The 18111-nt window shown below is 45.1% G+C and overlaps 2 protein-coding genes across 3 annotated transcripts; one reads left to right on the top strand and one right to left on the bottom strand.

The window, feature by feature from the left end:
* Positions 1-266: 266 nt before the first annotated feature.
* ephx5 (epoxide hydrolase 5) lies at positions 267-6831 on the top strand. 2 transcript variants are annotated; one of them, XM_084456050.1, is made up of 9 exons: positions 267-404; positions 4308-4521; positions 4618-4798; positions 4906-5115; positions 5213-5342; positions 5664-5878; positions 6103-6211; positions 6325-6450; positions 6544-6831. In XM_084456050.1, exons 1-9 carry the CDS (start codon positions 382-384, stop codon positions 6743-6745), a joined length of 1410 nt encoding a protein of 469 aa, XP_084312176.1. In that variant the 5' UTR covers positions 267-381; the 3' UTR covers positions 6746-6831. The 2 variants fall into 2 exon arrangements, with proteins under 2 accessions (XP_084312176.1, XP_084312177.1); XM_084456051.1 differs by lacking the exon at positions 267-404 and adding an exon at positions 1054-1629.
* Positions 6832-6972: 141 nt separating this feature from the next.
* On the bottom strand, positions 6973-9123 carry mad2l1bp (MAD2L1 binding protein; the record flags this gene model as incomplete). Its single annotated transcript, XM_084453311.1, has 3 exons — positions 6973-7839; positions 7968-8174; positions 9067-9123. 3 exons carry the CDS (start codon positions 9121-9123, stop codon positions 7306-7308), a joined length of 798 nt encoding a protein of 265 aa, XP_084309437.1. The 3' UTR covers positions 6973-7305.
* Positions 9124-18111: the final 8988 nt, after the last annotated feature.

The following is an 18111-nucleotide window of genomic DNA, read 5'->3' as shown; positions in this document are numbered from 1 at the left end:
ACCTTGACGATCCAACCCAAAACACACGGGGGGATGCTTGTTTTGTTTTCCAGCGTAAGCCGAGCTGACACAACAGGCACTTGCAATAGCCTAAAGCACGAGGAACACCCCCCCCCCCCATTCCCACACACAAACACTTTAACAATTTATTTATGTCATAACGGAGAATTGGAGAAATGTTACTACAGTACTGTCAATAACCTACCCCTCCAACAATTGCCGCGTGCGCGCGCACACACAGACACAACCTTTGGAAATATTGTGAAAGTTGGACTGACTGAACTACACTGCGGTCACTGTAGCCTACGCAACACAGAAGCCTTGATAGTAACAAATCCGGATTGGAGGCCCGTTTGGGACAGCAGTACCACATAAGAAATAATGGAAAGAATTGAATATTTGAGGTAGGACAAAATGTGAGGGAGCATGCTCCCAGCAACCGTTCTTTTAAGGGTGTTTTCACTTCCTTATACTTTCCACTTTCCCTTTGCGGTCCGCTAGAATTTATGCATTAGTGAATAGGGAGCCAAAGCATAAATTACGCCCTCTACTGGTTGGGTTCGCACGGCCCTATGTTTTGCATGGGAAACGTTGAAATAATTATAAATCGATATCAACACAAAACTTATTGACAACACATACTGTTTTGGGTAATAAACTACTAACTATATCAACTTCCATCGCAAAACATGCGGTTTATTAAAAGCAGTCCTACTTTTTTTAATTCATTTTACGTTTTAGTTACTTTACAGCGAACTATGCATCCGGGTACTCTGCCGCGTTTTGAGCACTTCACTGGAGAGTGCAGCTGACCAGAGCGCTATGTTGGTGTGCTTCGTAAACAACAGTTACGCTTGAATTAGAGCACATTACTAGATTCTGTAGGCCAAGCGGAATTCAGTGATGTCCACCTCTTGAAATTTGGTCGAATTTACTGACCGCTAGATCAGATCAGAACTTGAACCAACGATCTCCCACTCCCATACTCCCAAATCTCGGTTAGGCCCAAACGAAACTTTGGGTCATTACACTAATCGCTTTTTAAAGGGGTCCACGTTTGCAAAACTAACTTTTTCATTGTTTTTGCATGTACATTTGAGTCTCCGATGGGCCTACTAACACACAAAGTATTAAGTGAAACAGCCCAGTCATTTTGTTGTGGTCAGCCAAAATGAAAATATTAGAAAAAAAGTCAGTCCCTGCAAGCCATTCAAATCTCCGGTGTCACTTTACGTCACACTCAGGAACCTATTATAATAATCCCGCGCTCATCTGAATACCTCCAATCACCTGCTTTTGTTTACCTGGCTATAGAGGCATTATTTGCAGGTCCCGCTAGCTAGCATGTCTTCGCACGGAAAATGCTCTGTTCTTGGATGTACTAAGCAGCACAGATCGTCTCCCAAGATCAAGGGCAGCAGAAAGGCACAAAGGACAGCAGAGCTGACTGGATATATTTTCTTTTTGATGGCAACGTTCCCACTGAAATTGGCAAAACACTGGCAGTGTGTGCTAGCCATTTTTTGCCCGATTGCTTTTCCAATCTGGGTCAGTACAATACAGGATTTTCAGATAAACTCTTTCCGAATGATCAAGCAATACCAACTGTCTGGAAATTATGTAGAAACTGTAAGTAATTATGCTGTGTTTGTTTGCATATAGTAGTCTACTAACGCTAGCTAGCTAACACGAACAAACTCCCCTTTTGCCTCAACCCGGATGCTTGTCTCATCAAGTTATGTTATGTTAGGGTAACGTTAATGGAATGAAATTGGTAGACTTCTAGTTCATCGTGCGGTTATTAAAAATGATGAAATGTTAAAAAGTGGACATCATTGGATTCCCCTCGGCCTACAGAATCAAGCTTTTATTGTTTGTAGTCGAATGGTGTCATATAGCCTGGTGGTGTCTAGCTAGCGAGAGGTAGCTAGAGGTAACAGCATGCAACCGTGGACATGGACGGATTATGGGGTGTGTGGGCCCCTGGGCCAGGCATCCGTCGAGGGCCCCCCCCTTCCCTCCTCCCCACGACAGCCCGCCCCCGCTACGGTCACAGCATTTTTCTTTTAAATTATTATTATTATTATTATTATTTCTCACCAGGATTTTGGCTACAGCATCAAAATCATTGCACTTCTTTCTTTTTTTTAAGCAACAGCACTATCGCTACACAACACAAGAAGGTAACAGCCCTGTGACTGCAAGAAAATCAACTGCTTGTTTCACGTAAACATAAATAATAAATCAGCTTCAGTACGCAGCCTTTGCATCCAGAAAGCACCTGTAGACATTGTGTCAAGTGGGATTTACATTATATATTTACAGCATATTTGGTATTAATATTTGCGTGTAATTGCCTATTATACAACACCAACACAAAAAGGAAGATGCGCTAACTTTTACAATATTTTTGGTTGCTCGCAAGATACTGAATAAACGTTGCCTCTTGGCTTGACATAATGGTAACAAGGCAATCAGGTGTTCTCCTACAACTGACAATTTGAACTTGATAGTGTCATATCGCTGAACAACTGCGCTCAGTCCGGCTAAGCCAAGCTAAAACAATTAGCACTAGGTATGCAACAGACAGAAAGTTGCAGTATGGACAGCGCCAGACAGTGTTAAAATAAAACCAAGCAAATATGCTGCCTCTCTGGCCAAAATCACAAATAATATGTCACCAAAATTAAAAGGCACAACCTTGCAGTGCATGTGCCTGTCATGGCCTATCTGAGTTGCAAGTAGGCCCAACCACAGGCCTTCATCAAGCAAACACATAGTCTAATCCAAGCTAATCCAAGAAAACACACAATCCACTGGACACAATCATGGCCGCATTAGACACGCGAGCGGAGCAGGCGGAGCGGCTGCCTGAGCAGCAACATTTGGAGGAGGAGGACCCCAATTCGTGGTGCGACACAGTCACCGACCCTGCATTATGGCGAAATTAATGGAGAGAGGCAGTACTGGAGGGAGGTTTAAAGAAGAGTTGTGGCCGTGATACAATTTTTAGGAGAGAGAGGGCTTGCTTTCAGGGGGGATGATGAGCTATTGGGGTCATCTCATAATGGGAATTTCCTGGGCATCCTAGAGCTATTGGCAAAGTTTGATCCATTCTTAGCTGGACATCTTATTGCTGTGGTGGACAGTCTGGGGCTGGACCTGTCGAACTGTAGGGGCCAGTCATGATAATGCGAGTAACATGTATGGAAAGTACAATGGTTTCCAAGCACATCTTAAATGATCCATTATGTCCCGTGTGCAGCGCATTCCCCGAATTTAGTTGCCGTCAACGCTGTAGACAGCTTGGAGACATTATGCACAACTGAGAGAGGTCAGATGGCTTTTTAGGAGGGCTAGGGGCACTAGAGCCCTCTAACTACCAGGGCCCCCGGGCCCTCCTATAAAGCCCTCTGACTTCCTGGGCACCTGGCCCTCTACTGGACCCTCTTACTACCAGGGCCACTGTCTCAGGCCCTCTGACTAGAATAGGCCGGGTAGTTGAAGGGATGGGGTTCCTAGTAGTCAGAGGGCTCTATAGAGGGCCAGGGGCTCTGGTAGTCAGAGGGCCCTATTAAATGGGCATAAAAAAAAAAAGATTGGTGATGGGCTTCGCGAACGCCCAGGGCGCCCCCAGGGCCCCCCCGGGCCCCTGGACGCCGGCCCAATTGGCCCAGTCCGTAATCCGTCTCTGACTGTGGAGATAATAACATGGGCACTAACGCTATCATTTTTAGTCAGGGAGAGAGGACAATGAAATTTGTCACAGTGGCATCGAGTGTGGAGGGTCGAGGCTAGCCAACTATATTTGAGGTAGCATAGCGGCGTCAACAGGCCTCGTTCTCTAGCCTGCCGATTTACTTTTAGCTGAGCTCATTTGCATATGAAAAAGCGCTCTATCCGCTCAATCTGATCACGGGGTCAACAGAGGGGTATAGAGGCATGTTAGAACGGTTATTCTGAGTGGTATTTTAAGCAAAAATACTCAAAAGACAAGTTTTGGGGACCCCAAAGATTTATATTAAATTGTTGAAAATTTGCATAATAGGACTCCTTTAAAATGACATTTTTGGCCCTCAAGCTCACGTGACACAACAATGCACTCCCAAAACAAATCCCCAGTCTGTCCCTGAAGGAATAGAGAGAAATAAATATAACTAAATAAAAGCTTATATAAACATAATTTTGAAATTCCAAACCCATATTTATTTATGGCCATTTATTTATTTCATGCTTTATTTCATAGCCGTATTTATTTATTTACTTAATATTGACTCAAATGGAGTTCCATATTTTTTTCCTTGCAGACAGATCTTCTCTGGTTTGGAGCCCCATCACAGGCTCTTGGCTGTGGGGTCTGCTGTTGCTGTGGGGGGTCTCCTGGCTTACAGGGCTGCTAAAAGGAGCGAGGCCATAAGTATTCCTATGGATGAAGGATGGTGGGGGGTTGGAGAAAAACCTGAATTAGAGGATGAGGGAATTCACCTCTTCGTGTTACAAACCTCTGATGAAGAGATACAGGTAACAGCTTGTCAAACAACTCTATTTAACAAGGGGTATATATATAATATATAGGTGTATGTATGTGTGTGTGTGTTTTCTTTTAAACATTTTTAGGATCTTCATGATCGCCTTGACAAGACACGATATACTGAGCCTCTGGAAGATGCCTGCTTCCAGTATGGCTTCAACTCCACCTATCTTAGAGGGGTGATTTCCTACTGGAGGAACCAGTTTGACTGGAAAAAGCAAGTTACAGTGCTTAATAAGTATCCTCACTACAAGACAAACATAGAAGGTACTTATGGCTTCACACATGCCATATTTTGTGGTGACAATTGCTGTGTAGCCTACCACACCCACCCATCATATCTGAAACTCTTCACGCTCTAACTCGCCCTTTAGGTTTGGACGTGCACTTCATCCACGTGCGTCCACCAAACTGTGAGGGTCAGAGGGTGTTGCCTCTCATGCTGGTCCACGGCTGGCCTGGCTCCTTCTTCGAGTTCTATAGGATCCTGCCCCTGCTCACAGAGTCCCAGGGTAGCTTTGTCTTCGAGGTCATATGCCCATCTATCCCTGGGTATGGTTTCTCTGAGGCCCCTCACAAGCAAGGTAAACCCCACATTACTAAATCACCACTGAGCAGAGAACACCATTTCTGGCAGACTGAGTTGCTGTTTATGTTTTTCTCCTGCCCTCCTTCCTCCAGGGTTTAACTCTCTGGCAGCTGCCAGAGTTTTCCTGAAGCTGATGGAGCGTCTGGGATTCTCCCAGTTCTACCTGCAGGGTGGAGACTGGGGCTCCCTCATCACCACCAACATGGCCCAGATGAATCCCCAGTAAGAGCCAAATCAAACCAGCCTTAACAGGCAGCCAGTGTTGCAATTCCACAACCGCAAAACTATTTCCATGACTCGTGTTTTTCCCCAAATGGGATTGTTGAGAAATTCTTAGTCATTTGTGAATAATGTCTGGCAGCTACACAGTGTGCACATTGTGCAGAATTGCTGAGAGCTAAGCCTACCATCACAAATATGTGGTAAAGCATATTATTTTGAATATGATTTGCTGAAATAGAATAGCTCTTATCATCAAATATAGTGTGACGAGAACCAAACAACAAGCATGTTAACAGTTTTGCTGTTTTTTTCTTTTGTGAGATGTGTGAGGGGTCTGCATCTGAACATGTTGTTTGGGCCCCGGAGGGGATTGGGAATACTGTTCTCCATCATGTTTGGCCGCCACCTTCCCTTCCTGGTGGGGTTCACCAAGGAGGACGTTCGCAGACTATTCCCTTTCATGGAAAGGAACGTGTATGAGATCCTGAGGGAGACAGGCTACATGCACATCCAGGCCACCAAACCAGACACAACAGGTTTGAGAACATAATCACCAGGATGTGCCCGTTTCCTGAAATGGGGATCAATATGTGATACTCTCCCACTGAAATAAATATAATAATAATTCAGTTTATTTATAAAGCACCTTTCATTATGAAACAAGTGCTGATATGAAGAATGCTCTATAAATATGAATTAAAATTCCAAGGTAATGACAGAGTACAGAGGTGTGATAGTGATGCCAGTGTGCCCCCTGCAGGTTGTGGTGTGAATGACTCTCCGGTGGGCCTAGCTGCCTACATCCTGGAGAAGTTCTCCACCTGGACTGACTTTAAGAACAGGGACTTGGAGGATGGGGGACTGGAAAGGTAAATGGGGGGAGTTAAGTCAAGTAATTTCTTCGCACCATAAGCGGGGGGGGGGGGGGGATCTACATGTTCTGTTCAGTTATGCACCAATCATAGCTTTCATGTTATTCTAGGAAATTCAGCCTGGATGACCTCCTGACCAACATCATGATCTATTGGACCACAGGCTGCATTGTACCCTCTATGCGTTTCTACAAAGAAAACCTTAAGACCAACATTGAGGACAGATTAGATTCCAGGTGTGTGCATGGAGCCTTGATCATTAACTCTGCCTATAGATCACTTTTGAGGAGCCTTGAGGACAAGGGCTAACATGTCTTTTCTGTTCCTAGGACTGGGGTGTTTGTGCCGACAGGACTGGCGGCCTTCCCCAACGAGCTGGTCCACTGTCCTCCACCGTGGGCCAAACTCAGATACAGAAACATCTACTCATACTCCTACATGCCTCGCGGCGGCCACTTCGCTGCCTTTGAGGAACCACAGCTGCTTGCAGATGACCTGCTCCAGTTCGTTAAGAAAGTGGAAAAGATATAAAGCTTATTACTGTAATTAATGAGTGATTCAGCACTCCTGTCGCTAAAGATGTGATTTATTAAAGTAGTCTTCATAAAATGAGTCAATGATGCATTATGAAGACCTTTTTAATCAGTAACTACAATTAATCAATTGTCAATCAATAAGTCAAAGTCAAAAAGTCGCAAGGTCTGTCAGAGAGCAAGACGCTGGAGAATAGAGATTAGTTGAGACATACAAATCTACGCCTACAAAAGCAAAATCAACATATATGCAATAGAGGTAAACCTGATGTTGGGAGCATCCATGAAAGGAGCAAAATGCCATTAAGCTAATTTACAATACAACAAAGCACCCTTTCATTACTGCACTTCAACTAAAAGTAGTGCTAAGACAACACATCATTCAATAAAATCTGGAGCATGCTAGCCATTAGCAGGACAACAGCCTATAAAAACACTGCACAGGCTTACAGACACAGAGATTCTTGAAAGTGTCCATGTTTTCCCTTGCCAGTGCACTCTGTCTGAACAGCTATAATCTCAAACTACTACAGCTGTGCGGTTTCTAACCCTGGAGGGTCACTTGCTGCTGAAGCCCTTGATGGCCATAGGGGTCTGGAACCACACATAATCCTCCCAGGCTGATGCCTCTGTTGGAGGGGCCGCAGAGCAGCCAGGGTCTGAAGACAGGGCGATGACCTGGCTCTTAACCTTTGTGGGCACCCTGAAGTTCAGTTTAGGCCGGAACCAGCCAACACCACAATCCCTGTGGGCCAGAACCATGACTGTGGTGGCCATGAGACAGACAGGTCTGGTATCGGACAGCAGGTCAGCCACAAATAGAGTCCGGAACAGTTGCCGCAAGCAGGAGGAGACCCGTAGGCTGTGGTCTCCCCCGGCAGCTAGTATTACGGCCTCCATGTTGACCTCATACAGCTCCTTGGGGAGTACAACGGAGCCGCCCAGCAGAAGCAGTACACGAGGCACCAGGCTGAGGGAGAACAGCACCTCCAGCTGATGCAACACCTCCTCCAGCTCCTGCAGCGTCCGCTCACACTTCCTCCAGTCCAAGCCTGCTGACTGCACTGGCCTCCGAATCACAAAGTCCTTACCCTAGACAGGGGAAATACATAAGCCTGGATCAAATCATAACTCATATCTAGTAAGCTATATAGTACAGGGCAACATTGTTGTTATGATCTGGGAGCCTTGGTTGAGGATGCATCCCTCCACTCACTCACCTGCCCTGCAGCTTGCTGACTTTTCTGGGAGTACAGCAGCTGGTCATAGGTCATGGGAAGTTGCTGTCTCTGGTACAGGACACACTTGAGGATCTCGCTGACAAAACGGCAGCAGCCCTCCTGTGTCACGGAGCCAGGGAAGACCACGTCCACTCGACCTTCCTCCCGGGCCCTTCGCACAGCCTCGGCATTGTCAGCAACGTCCGCCTGCCGACCGGGAGTCAGAGGGGGGTTTGCGCTTGCCTCTTCGTGTGGAGCATCAGTGGCTATAAAAAGTGAGCAATGAGGTTGAGAAATCTGCCATTGTTAGATCAGAAATATGACTTGTGACTTAAGCTTTAGCAATGCCAATCGATCTACGATTAGTTAGCTAGCTAGGCAGCTTAGACTACGGCCAAATGGAGCGTCAATGGCTATAACAAGTGAACAATAAAGTTTTGAAATGTGCCATAGAGCAGAAATTGTACTTCTACTTGCACTATTTCTGCGTTAGCAATACCAATTGATCTACGGTTAGTTAGCTAGTGGAAGAGGCTAACAGCCACTCTGAGGCGACGTCACAAAAACTGTAAATGTATAAAACCAGACAACGTTTGGTGACAATTTCGCTTACTTCGTAGCTCAAAGTGTCCTCTCAACAATTCCGGTTTTCAAATCTAGCGGCGTTGTGTCGGTTTTAAACTGGGTTTCTAATTTTGACGATAGCGCTGCAATTTGGAATCCTGGAGGGGGGCTGCGTTAACTCCCATCCCACCAACTCCTATGTACAGTAACGTTGGTACAGTAATATGGAATTCTCATACAATGACGAGGCATCACCAAGCAATATTTTCAGAGAGACACTTCACAAAATAGTGATGATTTGTGATCTTTTGTATATAACTAAACATGCACATAAGCAGAAAATATGAAGGTAGACTGTCTATGATGTGTAATTGTAGGAGAGTCGGTTACTTTTCCATTGCAGTTTAAAATGTCGCTACAAGCCCAGCCCGGCGTTACGACTACCCCTCCCGAGTACGGGCGTTAAAACAACCCTATACTCTAGCTAGACAGCTTAGACTTCGGCCAAATTAAGGTGTTGATGGACCTAACGTACCAATAGCTGGACCGATGATTGCGGCACTAACGTTAGTTGTGATAGCGTGGGTGTCATTTTCCTTGTCTTGCGAGGCCAATTCAATATGCGATAAATTCTCCTTTGACTCAAGAACGTCGGCGTTTATAGAGTTGCTTGTTATTTCCTGATTTGAGAGTTGTCCGTGGTCAAGGGCTCCTGTGATGGCAGGTTCGTTTGAGACTGCTGCATGAGCTAACGTTAGCAGCACGCTAACGTTACATTTTGTATTAGAGAGAGAGGGTGTGATGATTTCGGCTTCATCTTGCGAAGTTGGCAGACACGTTTCCCTTCGTCCATTTCTAAATTCATCTGTGAAGCTGTTCTTTAATAAACCTAACACGGGCACATAATTACTTCTCGAGTCTTCCGCCATCTCTGAAATGAACTTTTGAAAACCAGATTGCATGATGGGACACGGAGGAAGTCGCAGGTTGACTACCATGGCCGCGTTCCAAATCGTTCCATACTAAACTCGTCTAATCACTTTGAACATATCATGTTTTGAAAAAGGTTGAAACCACGAAGTGGCAATCTTATATAGGTATAAAAAAACATACAAATAAATTGGACAAAGACAAAAAACAAAGACAACACAATAAGCATTCAAAGCGAACAAGAGTTAGGAGGCGACGTAAGATGCAGAGTGGTACACAGCCCAAGTTTGCTTGTTTTGAGAGTCAGTCTGCTCCGTCCCAGCGTTCTGAACAGGGCGGTGGAGTTTAGTTTAGTTTATTGAGTTTGAAAAGGACAATGTGCACATACATTAATTGCTTTGGATAAAACAAGGCGATGCTTTGCACCAGATTTAGCAAGGATAAATATGCTTTCATGGCTTTCACACATACAGTATTTCATAAATTGTTCGTAAATGAATTCCGCATAGATCCTGCCGTATTTAAAGAAAATCTCTGAGAGATATCCAGCTCCCTCTAGAGGCACTTTGCGTTAGAACAGCAGGCGAGCCTGTAACAGGTGTACAGTAGTGAATGGGTTTCTGTGGCCTCACTGCAACATAGACGCTTGTAAGATAACGTTAAAATTGAATAATTGTAGTGGGGCTATTAGTAAATCGTTTGAAGTAAACATCACAAATGTTTGTGCGTGTAGATTGTATTTGGTGAGTTGGCTATTAAGTGAATGTATTGTTCTCAGGTGTGGTGATTTGACAAACTATGGCGTCGGTTCGAGTGGCTGTCCGAGTTCGACCCTTGAACAAGAGGTTTGTACTTTAGTATAAAGAGGTTTTTACTCTGTATAAACTCTCAATTGTCACTTATATTGGACTTGCAATGCATTTGTTCAAGATGTTTGATGTTTGTTAAACTTTGTTAAACCTTAGTTCTACAGCAGTTTGCAAGATATAGGCTATATGTTTGAAACGGATAATAAAATGTTTAAAGTGATTGCAAGAAATTGCATTCACGTATCGAAGGCTACCACAACAAATACTGTAAATTTACAAACGTGCAACAAAATGTGCAAGTCTACTTACAAATATATTAATTCTTTTTGATTTCACAGAGAAAAAGAATTGTCTGCCAAAGTGATAATCCGCATGGATGGATCCACGACTTCCATATTAAACACAAAGGTGACTTATGATGCCAGGCTGACCAGTTGAGCTTCTGAGTTACTAGTTGATTGTGGGAAGTGATGGTAAAAAAAAAAAAGTTAAAGCAATTGAAGAGTGGCATAAAGCTCTTTTGCACTTGTTTTTGTTTGTTTTGTTTATTTGTTTGAAGCGCATACCCAGAGGCATTGTACTTGATGGGCTGAAAGATGGGAAGACATTCTCTTTCGATTTCTCCTATGATTCTACTGATGTCAGAAGGCCCAGTTTTGTGTCTCAGGAGAAGGTATCAAAATCCTTGGATTATGAAGCCTTTTCACTCTTAACCTCATAACACCTCAGGGCATAGCCTTACCTGTGCAACATTGATGTGATTGCAGGTTTTTCGTGACTTGGGGAGTGATGTCTTGACAGCTGCTTTTGAGGGGTACAATGCCTGTGTCTTTGCCTACGGCCAGACAGGTTCAGGGAAATCATACACCATGATGGGGAACCCAGTAAGAGCCCTGCTCCGTTTGTGAGGCTACACTTTTAAATGTTGTGCTTGTTGTTGGTTTCTCTCCATATACTGTGAAATAAGTGTTTGTTTGGTACAGCGATTGTATAGCTTTGTATGCAAGATAAGATCAATGTTGTTTAACTTAAAACAACAGTCACAGCACTAACACTGCACTGTTAACTGTGTGCATGGGAACACACACACACACACACACACAAACAAACGATCCACTCTACATTAGACCCTGACTGATGGCATAATCTCAGCAGATAATCTGTACCTCTCCTCCACCTCTCTCTCTACATGTTTCTCTCTACTAATCAGAAAATGTGTTGATGGCAGCAGTCCTCTCCTCTCTGTGTTCACCTTGCACACTGGAAATTCTTGGCGGCTAATGAGATTTCTGCTTGTCTACCAGGAGACTTACGCAAGGTCATCAGGGGAGCTGCTGTCAACATGTTTGATAATCATATAGGGCTCTTAATATTCACTATCTGCTGTATGGCAATTAAGACCAGAGGGCACGTGAGTCAGACTGGAATTGCTGTTAGACTCCAGTGACTCCAAATCAGACGTGCTGGTGTTTGTAATGTGCATGAAACCCGTGTGCACAGGACAGTAGAGACGAGCCTCAGCTATATTATGAGAAAACTGTGAGACAGATTCAACTTCACCTGCCTTTGTACTAGAACGACTCCAGTATGTGCGTATAGACTCTGTAATATTTTTCACTTTCCCCTAGGGTGATCCGGGTCTGATTCCACGGATCGGTGAAGGCTTGTTCTGCCAGATATCTGCGAGGACCCAGAACGATGGGGCATCTTTCCGCACAGAGGTCAGGTAAGCAGCCGACTGAGTGCTTGGTACAGTTGCAGTAGCCAGAAACGAGGCTTTGCATACAGTATGTGAGCAGTATCCTTCACCCTTCAGGACTATGGGCCTGGAGCTCCATGTCCCAGAGAAGTTTTAGCAGCTTAAGTTACCCGCTCCTCTGGCTCCTGCAGTGTAATGAGCATGCTTCTCTAGCTCCTGTAGTGGGTGACAAATTACCAGAGAAGATCTGGCCTGGACCACCAGCGGTCATCTCTGTTGGCATTCACAGCAGCTCCCTGGCAAGACTGTCAGTCAGCACGAGACAGGATGGAGAGGATACGCTGAAGGTGAACGTTGGCTTCATCACCATCTGCCTGATGAGGTCCTCCTAGAGCGCTGTTAGCCCACCCGACTGCCAAACCCATCTTCATAAACGTCTGCCCTTGAGGTTATGCTGGGACTTTAACTGCTGATTTCACTCAATGAGAGGCATGGGGTAAAGAACAACACAGATATTCAGCTCCATAACCACTATTATTCTGAAGAACAGGACCATTTCCCAAATTGGATTAAACTGAATAGACAATGCACAACCAGAAAAACATGTCGTAGTCAGTTTGTTATTGAACAGAAAGAAATATAGACATGGAGAGAAGCGTTCTAAAAGACACCGCTTTCAGTTGGTTCTATGCTCTTCATGACAGAGTAAGCTGATTTTCATACAGCTCTGAGGATGAAAGAATTGAATAAACACATTCAGGGTTCTAAAAGTTAATCAGGTGGAAGTGTTTTGGCATTCATTTGTGTGCGCATAAAAATCTGTGCAGACATTAAAGGGGGCATTGTGGTTGTCTTGAGTTTTCCAAACAACTAAGCAATAACATTCACTCACTAATTCATATTAACAACCGCTCTCTTTGCTCAAGCTGTGTAACGTTCATTTGCTCAGAATTATCTTTTAATCTCAGTCGGCACAGGACAGAGAAATCAGCTTTTACTGTTCAAGTCAGGCTTCTTTAAAGTTTTAGTGGTCTTTCTGTCTTTGCGTGTCTTTTGTATGGTTAGGTGGCATGTGTTCTTTAAAAATGGAATTGCTTCATGAAATGTTATTTGTGTCATTAGATCGGTGATATTTGTTAGGATGGCTAAGAGCTGCTATTCAAGAACAAGCCTTTCCTGGAGATGCTAATTTAAACAAACTTCCAAACGCTTTTGGGCAGCCCTTCCCTGTTTGTGTTAAAATCCTCTTGGGTTTGAAACGTTCCATTCTCCTCACATGGTACCAGCTACTTGGAGATATACAACGAGCGAGTGCAGGACCTTCTCAAAAAGACATCCACAGAGCACGGCAGCCTGAGAGTGCGAGAACATCCCAAAGACGGACCTTATGTTGAGGGTAAGACTGTCGGATGACGGCACCCACAAGCTTCCTCTGTAGAGAGTAGCCTGTGGTTATGGTGCTAGAAACGCTGTGTGTGTGTGCGTGTTGTGTGTGTTGTGTGTGTTGTGTGTGTGTGTGTGTGTGTGTGGGGGGGGGTCAGGCCTGTCTAAGCACTCGGTTCAGAGCTACAGGGATGTGGAGGAGCTGATGACGTTGGGGAACGCCAAGCGCACCACTGCCAGCACGGGCATGAACGACGTCAGCAGTCGCTCTCATGCCATCTTCACCATCAACTTCACACAGGTGAACAAATACACACACACACTTCTAGGGACCCATTTGTCTTGAAGACATCTTTTTATATTCTGGAATTTCAAGCGTTTAGCTGGATACAGCCGTACATCTTAAGTGCCGCAGTTTGTGGCGGGGTGCATCTACAGGCTTCCTCTGAGATCATCATGAGAAATGGTTGAACGAACCCAGATAGGCGGCGAGGAGACTGCACAGACCTTTTCAAAAGGCTCTCTCTCGGCACAAACAGATGTTTTACCTGGTGTGTGCGTGTGTGCGTGCGCGTGTGTGTGCGCGCGTGTGTGCGTGTGCGTGTGCTGCCACAGGCTCTTTTTGATGCTGATTTGCCCAGTGAGACGGTGAGTAAGATCCACCTGGTGGACCTTGCGGGCAGTGAGAGGGCTGACGCCACGCGTGCCACCGGTGCCCGGCTGAAGGAGGGAGCCAACATCAACAAGTCCCTGGTCACCCTGGCCTGTGTCATCTCAGCCCTGGGTAAATGGACAATAACAATTGACTGTATACTGGAATTTTAATAATTGTACCGCCTATATTACAGTCACAGTCATCCATGATTGGATGCAATAAGTACTGGAATGAGGAATTGATTAGTGCTGATAAGATATTGGTTAAGATGCTGGTTACATATAGCAAATAAACTTTCTATTCTGTAAGTGGGTTATTGGATGCCTGATATGCCATGACAGCTACTGGCTCAGGAGGACATTTACTAGATCCACGGCACAAACATGACTTGTATAAACACTGACATGGCAATGCATGAGTGGCGCTAAGCGGTTCCGTAGTTATAACTACATTACTGGCTCTCGTAGGAGGAAATGCTCTAAATGTCAATGTCCTTAAATGTTTAACTCATCCGTTTGCGTTCGCTTTTTTGTAAGATAACTTTACCGACATGACTTTTATTTTTTATTTTATTGAAGTCATCAGTGTTTGATTCTCTGTCTGGCATGCTAGCTGACCTGAGTGAGAGTGGACGGAGTCCCAAGGTGGGCGGGAGGAAGAAGCAGGTCTTCGTTCCCTACAGAGACTCTGTGTTGACATGGCTACTGAAGGACAGCCTGGGAGGCAACTCCAAGACCATCATGATAGCCAGTACAGTAGATTTCTCTGATACCACCTCTACCAAAGACCATCATGATGGCCAGTAGGGTAGTTCTCTCTGATACCACCTCTACCAAAGACCATCATGATACCCAATATGGTAGATTTCTCCGAGACACTGTATTAGGATAATACCATTTCTACTAACATGCTTTTACCCTTTTGAACAGTATATCTCTTAGGCTAATACCTCTACCGAAGCAGATTTTTAGCCGTTTAGAACATGTAGATGTTTTATTGGACATGTACACACATACACGTACTAGGAATTTGACTAGGGTTAAGGTATACGCTGTTGTAGATGACATAGGACAGGACAGTGCAAATGCAATACAAAAACAGTGCAAATATAAAATTCAGTGCAATATACCAAATATGAAAAAACAAAAAACAAACTGTATATACACTTCTACCAAAATGCTTTTACTGTTATGTACAGTATATATCTTAGGCTAATACCACCTCCACCAAATCAGGCATTTATGTATCATCTATCTCTTATCTCTTATGTACAGCGCCAGTTTTTACACTTGCCTTATCCACATGAAATGGTGTCTTTGAACTGTCTATTGAAGTGGATGGTGGTTGCATTGTGTAACCCCACCTGTTGTGTTTTACGGTGATTTCCCCCATTTTGTAGCCGTTTCTCCCGCCGATGTGAACTACGGAGAGACCCTGAGCACCCTGCGCTACGCCAACCGAGCGAAGAACATCGTCAACTCCCCCGCCGTGAACGAGGACGCCAGCGTGAGGCTGATCAGAGAACTGCAGGCGGAGATCGCCAGGCTCAGAGGCATGGTGGGCCTGGCAGACCAGGTGCGAAGAGAACCGGTGTACCCCGGGACCGAGCCCTGCTGTCGGGAGCGAGCCTCTTAATGAGAATGGCGCACGCTCTGGGCTCTGTCCAATCGGTTGTTGTTGTTTGTGTTAAGAGTTGTTTCATGGTCACGCATTTGTTAAAGCTTGAAGGGTCATGGACGTGGCCATCTGTACACGTCTCTCCTCAGGCTCCCCACCGGGACCCGTCCTCCAGTCTCAGAGCAGAGCAGAAGCTCCATCAGAACGAGGCCAAGGTGAGTCACACACCTGTTCATCTAATGGACCACTAATGTGTAGGGTAATGTTCAACTGTAAACATGATGTTACCCAGCTAACTACGATGCGTCTCTGGTCTCTCTCAGGTGTTGGAGCTGACCAAGGAATGGACCAGAAAGTGGGGGGAAACGCAGAACATTCTGAAGGTAGGTGTGATATTACCTCATTATCTCCTCTGACGGTTTCATAGTCGAAACACGTACAGGAAAGAGACGGCTCAAAGGATTTTGTGTCACGACTCGTTTGCACCCTCTCTTGTGTGATTCCCTCTGTCTCAGTTCCTTGAACGAACACACACAACACACACACACACACACACACACACACACACACACCAAGCCCAACAGATGGCCTTGTGCAGTGTCTGAGCTTCAGGCCCGTCTGTCCAGTTGGTGAGAACCTCTGAAGGCCACAGGAGTTTGACACATTAGCATTATTTAATGTTTTAGTCCTTGGCTGGCTGGCATCTTCCACCATTCTGTCGCATGGATCTTTTCTGTGTGGAAGCCAACACAGGGGGAAAAAAATAAAAATAAAAGTATCCTGGGACCAATTTAGAGATGGTTTTCTAGACTCTAGAGGCCCAGCATGTCTGGCTGAGCTGTCTGGTGCAGGAAACCAGCCGGCTGATATTCAGAGGAGGGTAATTGAGGATTATCACTTGATGTAGCACTTTGTTCTCATGTTTACTAGATTCTCCTCAGCTCTCTTTCTTCTCTTTTCAATCATGGCGCCGTGACTATAAGTAGAATAATCCGACTTGCAAAACACCACAAATCATGTCAGAAAGTGGAACTGGAGTTCTGAAAACGTGTGTTTGCAAAAAGTTTATTTTGCTTTTGCTTTTATAAGGAACTTAGAGTTGACCTTGGGCCTGCGTGATCCAAACAATGTTATTGTTCCACTGTAAGCTTATTCTGTGCACCAATCCACTCCGTCATGGCTTTCTGAGTGTTGCTTGGAAGGCTTATAGCACAAAAGGTTGAATGCGCTGAGTGCCAGGGTTTGATGTTGTGGGTGCATAAAAGGTCTGTGTTTCTAGTGTTGCCAGTTACTCCTACATTAATTTAAGCCTGCTACATGAAAGCCTGCCGCCGATGGCCTGTTTCATAAATTTTTTTTTGGGCAGCGTGTAGTTCAGATATCCCACCAGCGGGTGTCACTGCGGCTCTTTTGAAAGGCGCCATCTGTCTGAGGGACCTGGGAAGGGTAATAAAAGGAGAAAGTCAACCTGGCGTTTATATTTAATTTTCCAGCTATTTAGATTAGAATGGCATCCTACCACCATTAGAGCTAGTTTAATGATCCTGAAGTCAACATCTGACATGGCGAGGAGAGAGAGGGAATGAGCTTGGGAAGCACATCTGACATGCCTTCTCAAGCCCATATGTTTCCTTCGTCTCAAGGAGAGGAGGCACGAGGCCTCAGCCCCCCCCCCCCCCACCACCACCATCATCATCACACCTCAGTCTGCCAGCCCAGAGTTTCACCCTCAACAGGAAGCAATTCTTTCCTTAGGACTCGGCTGAATTAGTGTCTAACAGTGGTGTAGTGGAGGGTATACGGAGGGATACAGATACTTTATCTATGGACCCACAGTATACCCACTTCTTTATCTATGGACCCACAGTATACACACTTCTTTATCTATGGATCCACAGTATACCCACTTTATCTATGGATCCACAGTACACCCACTTCTTTACCCATGGACCCACAGTATACCCACTTTTTTAAACACCACCAATGCAAAAACTGTAATATTTCTGCTACAGTATACCCACTTTCTTCAGTCAGAGTATACCCACATCACCACTAAGCTCCACAACACCACCAAAAAGGCATCTGTTTGGACCGTACAGAGCCATAAGGCCTGTCAGTTATCATGTGGATGGGGACGGCATCCTCATCCCTGGGGTGTACAGGCCTAATGTACTATGATACATAAGATGTAACTGCTGTGCAGGTAGGCGCTCTCTCCAGTAGCTCTTACGCTATGTCTGTCATCTGTCTCCCTTGCTTGACAGACCCGTCTCGATGCTTAACCCGCAGATAAAGAGCAACACCACCACAGGGCCTCTCTGTCGGAGGACGCGCTCAGAACAGGTCGTCCGGAATTCGAATCACATTCTCTCTCTCTCTCTCTCTCTCTCTGTGCACGTTGCCTCCGAAGTGAAAAGGCATGCAGTGGTCAGTATTGAATTTGCAGTGGAAAAGAGTAGACGCTGGAGAATTCATAATGAAGAGAGA

Source organism: Borostomias antarcticus (genome assembly GCF_949987555.1).
Source record: "Borostomias antarcticus genome assembly, chromosome: 2".
NCBI lineage: Eukaryota > Metazoa > Chordata > Actinopteri > Stomiiformes > Stomiidae > Borostomias > Borostomias antarcticus.
The sequence above is the reverse complement of the archived record's forward strand: the minus strand, read 5'-3'. Positions and strand labels throughout refer to the sequence as shown.

Bases quoted from the DNA above. Each gene is read 5' to 3' on its own strand.
- ephx5 (XM_084456050.1), top strand. From the start codon at position 382: ATGGAAAGAATTGAATATTTGAG. The intron at 4,799-4,905 runs GTACTTATGGCT...CTCGCCCTTTAG, and splicing joins CTACAAGACAAACATAGAAG to GTTTGGACGTGCACTTCATC. The intron at 5,879-6,102 runs GTTTGAGAACAT...TGCCCCCTGCAG, and splicing joins CACCAAACCAGACACAACAG to GTTGTGGTGTGAATGACTCT.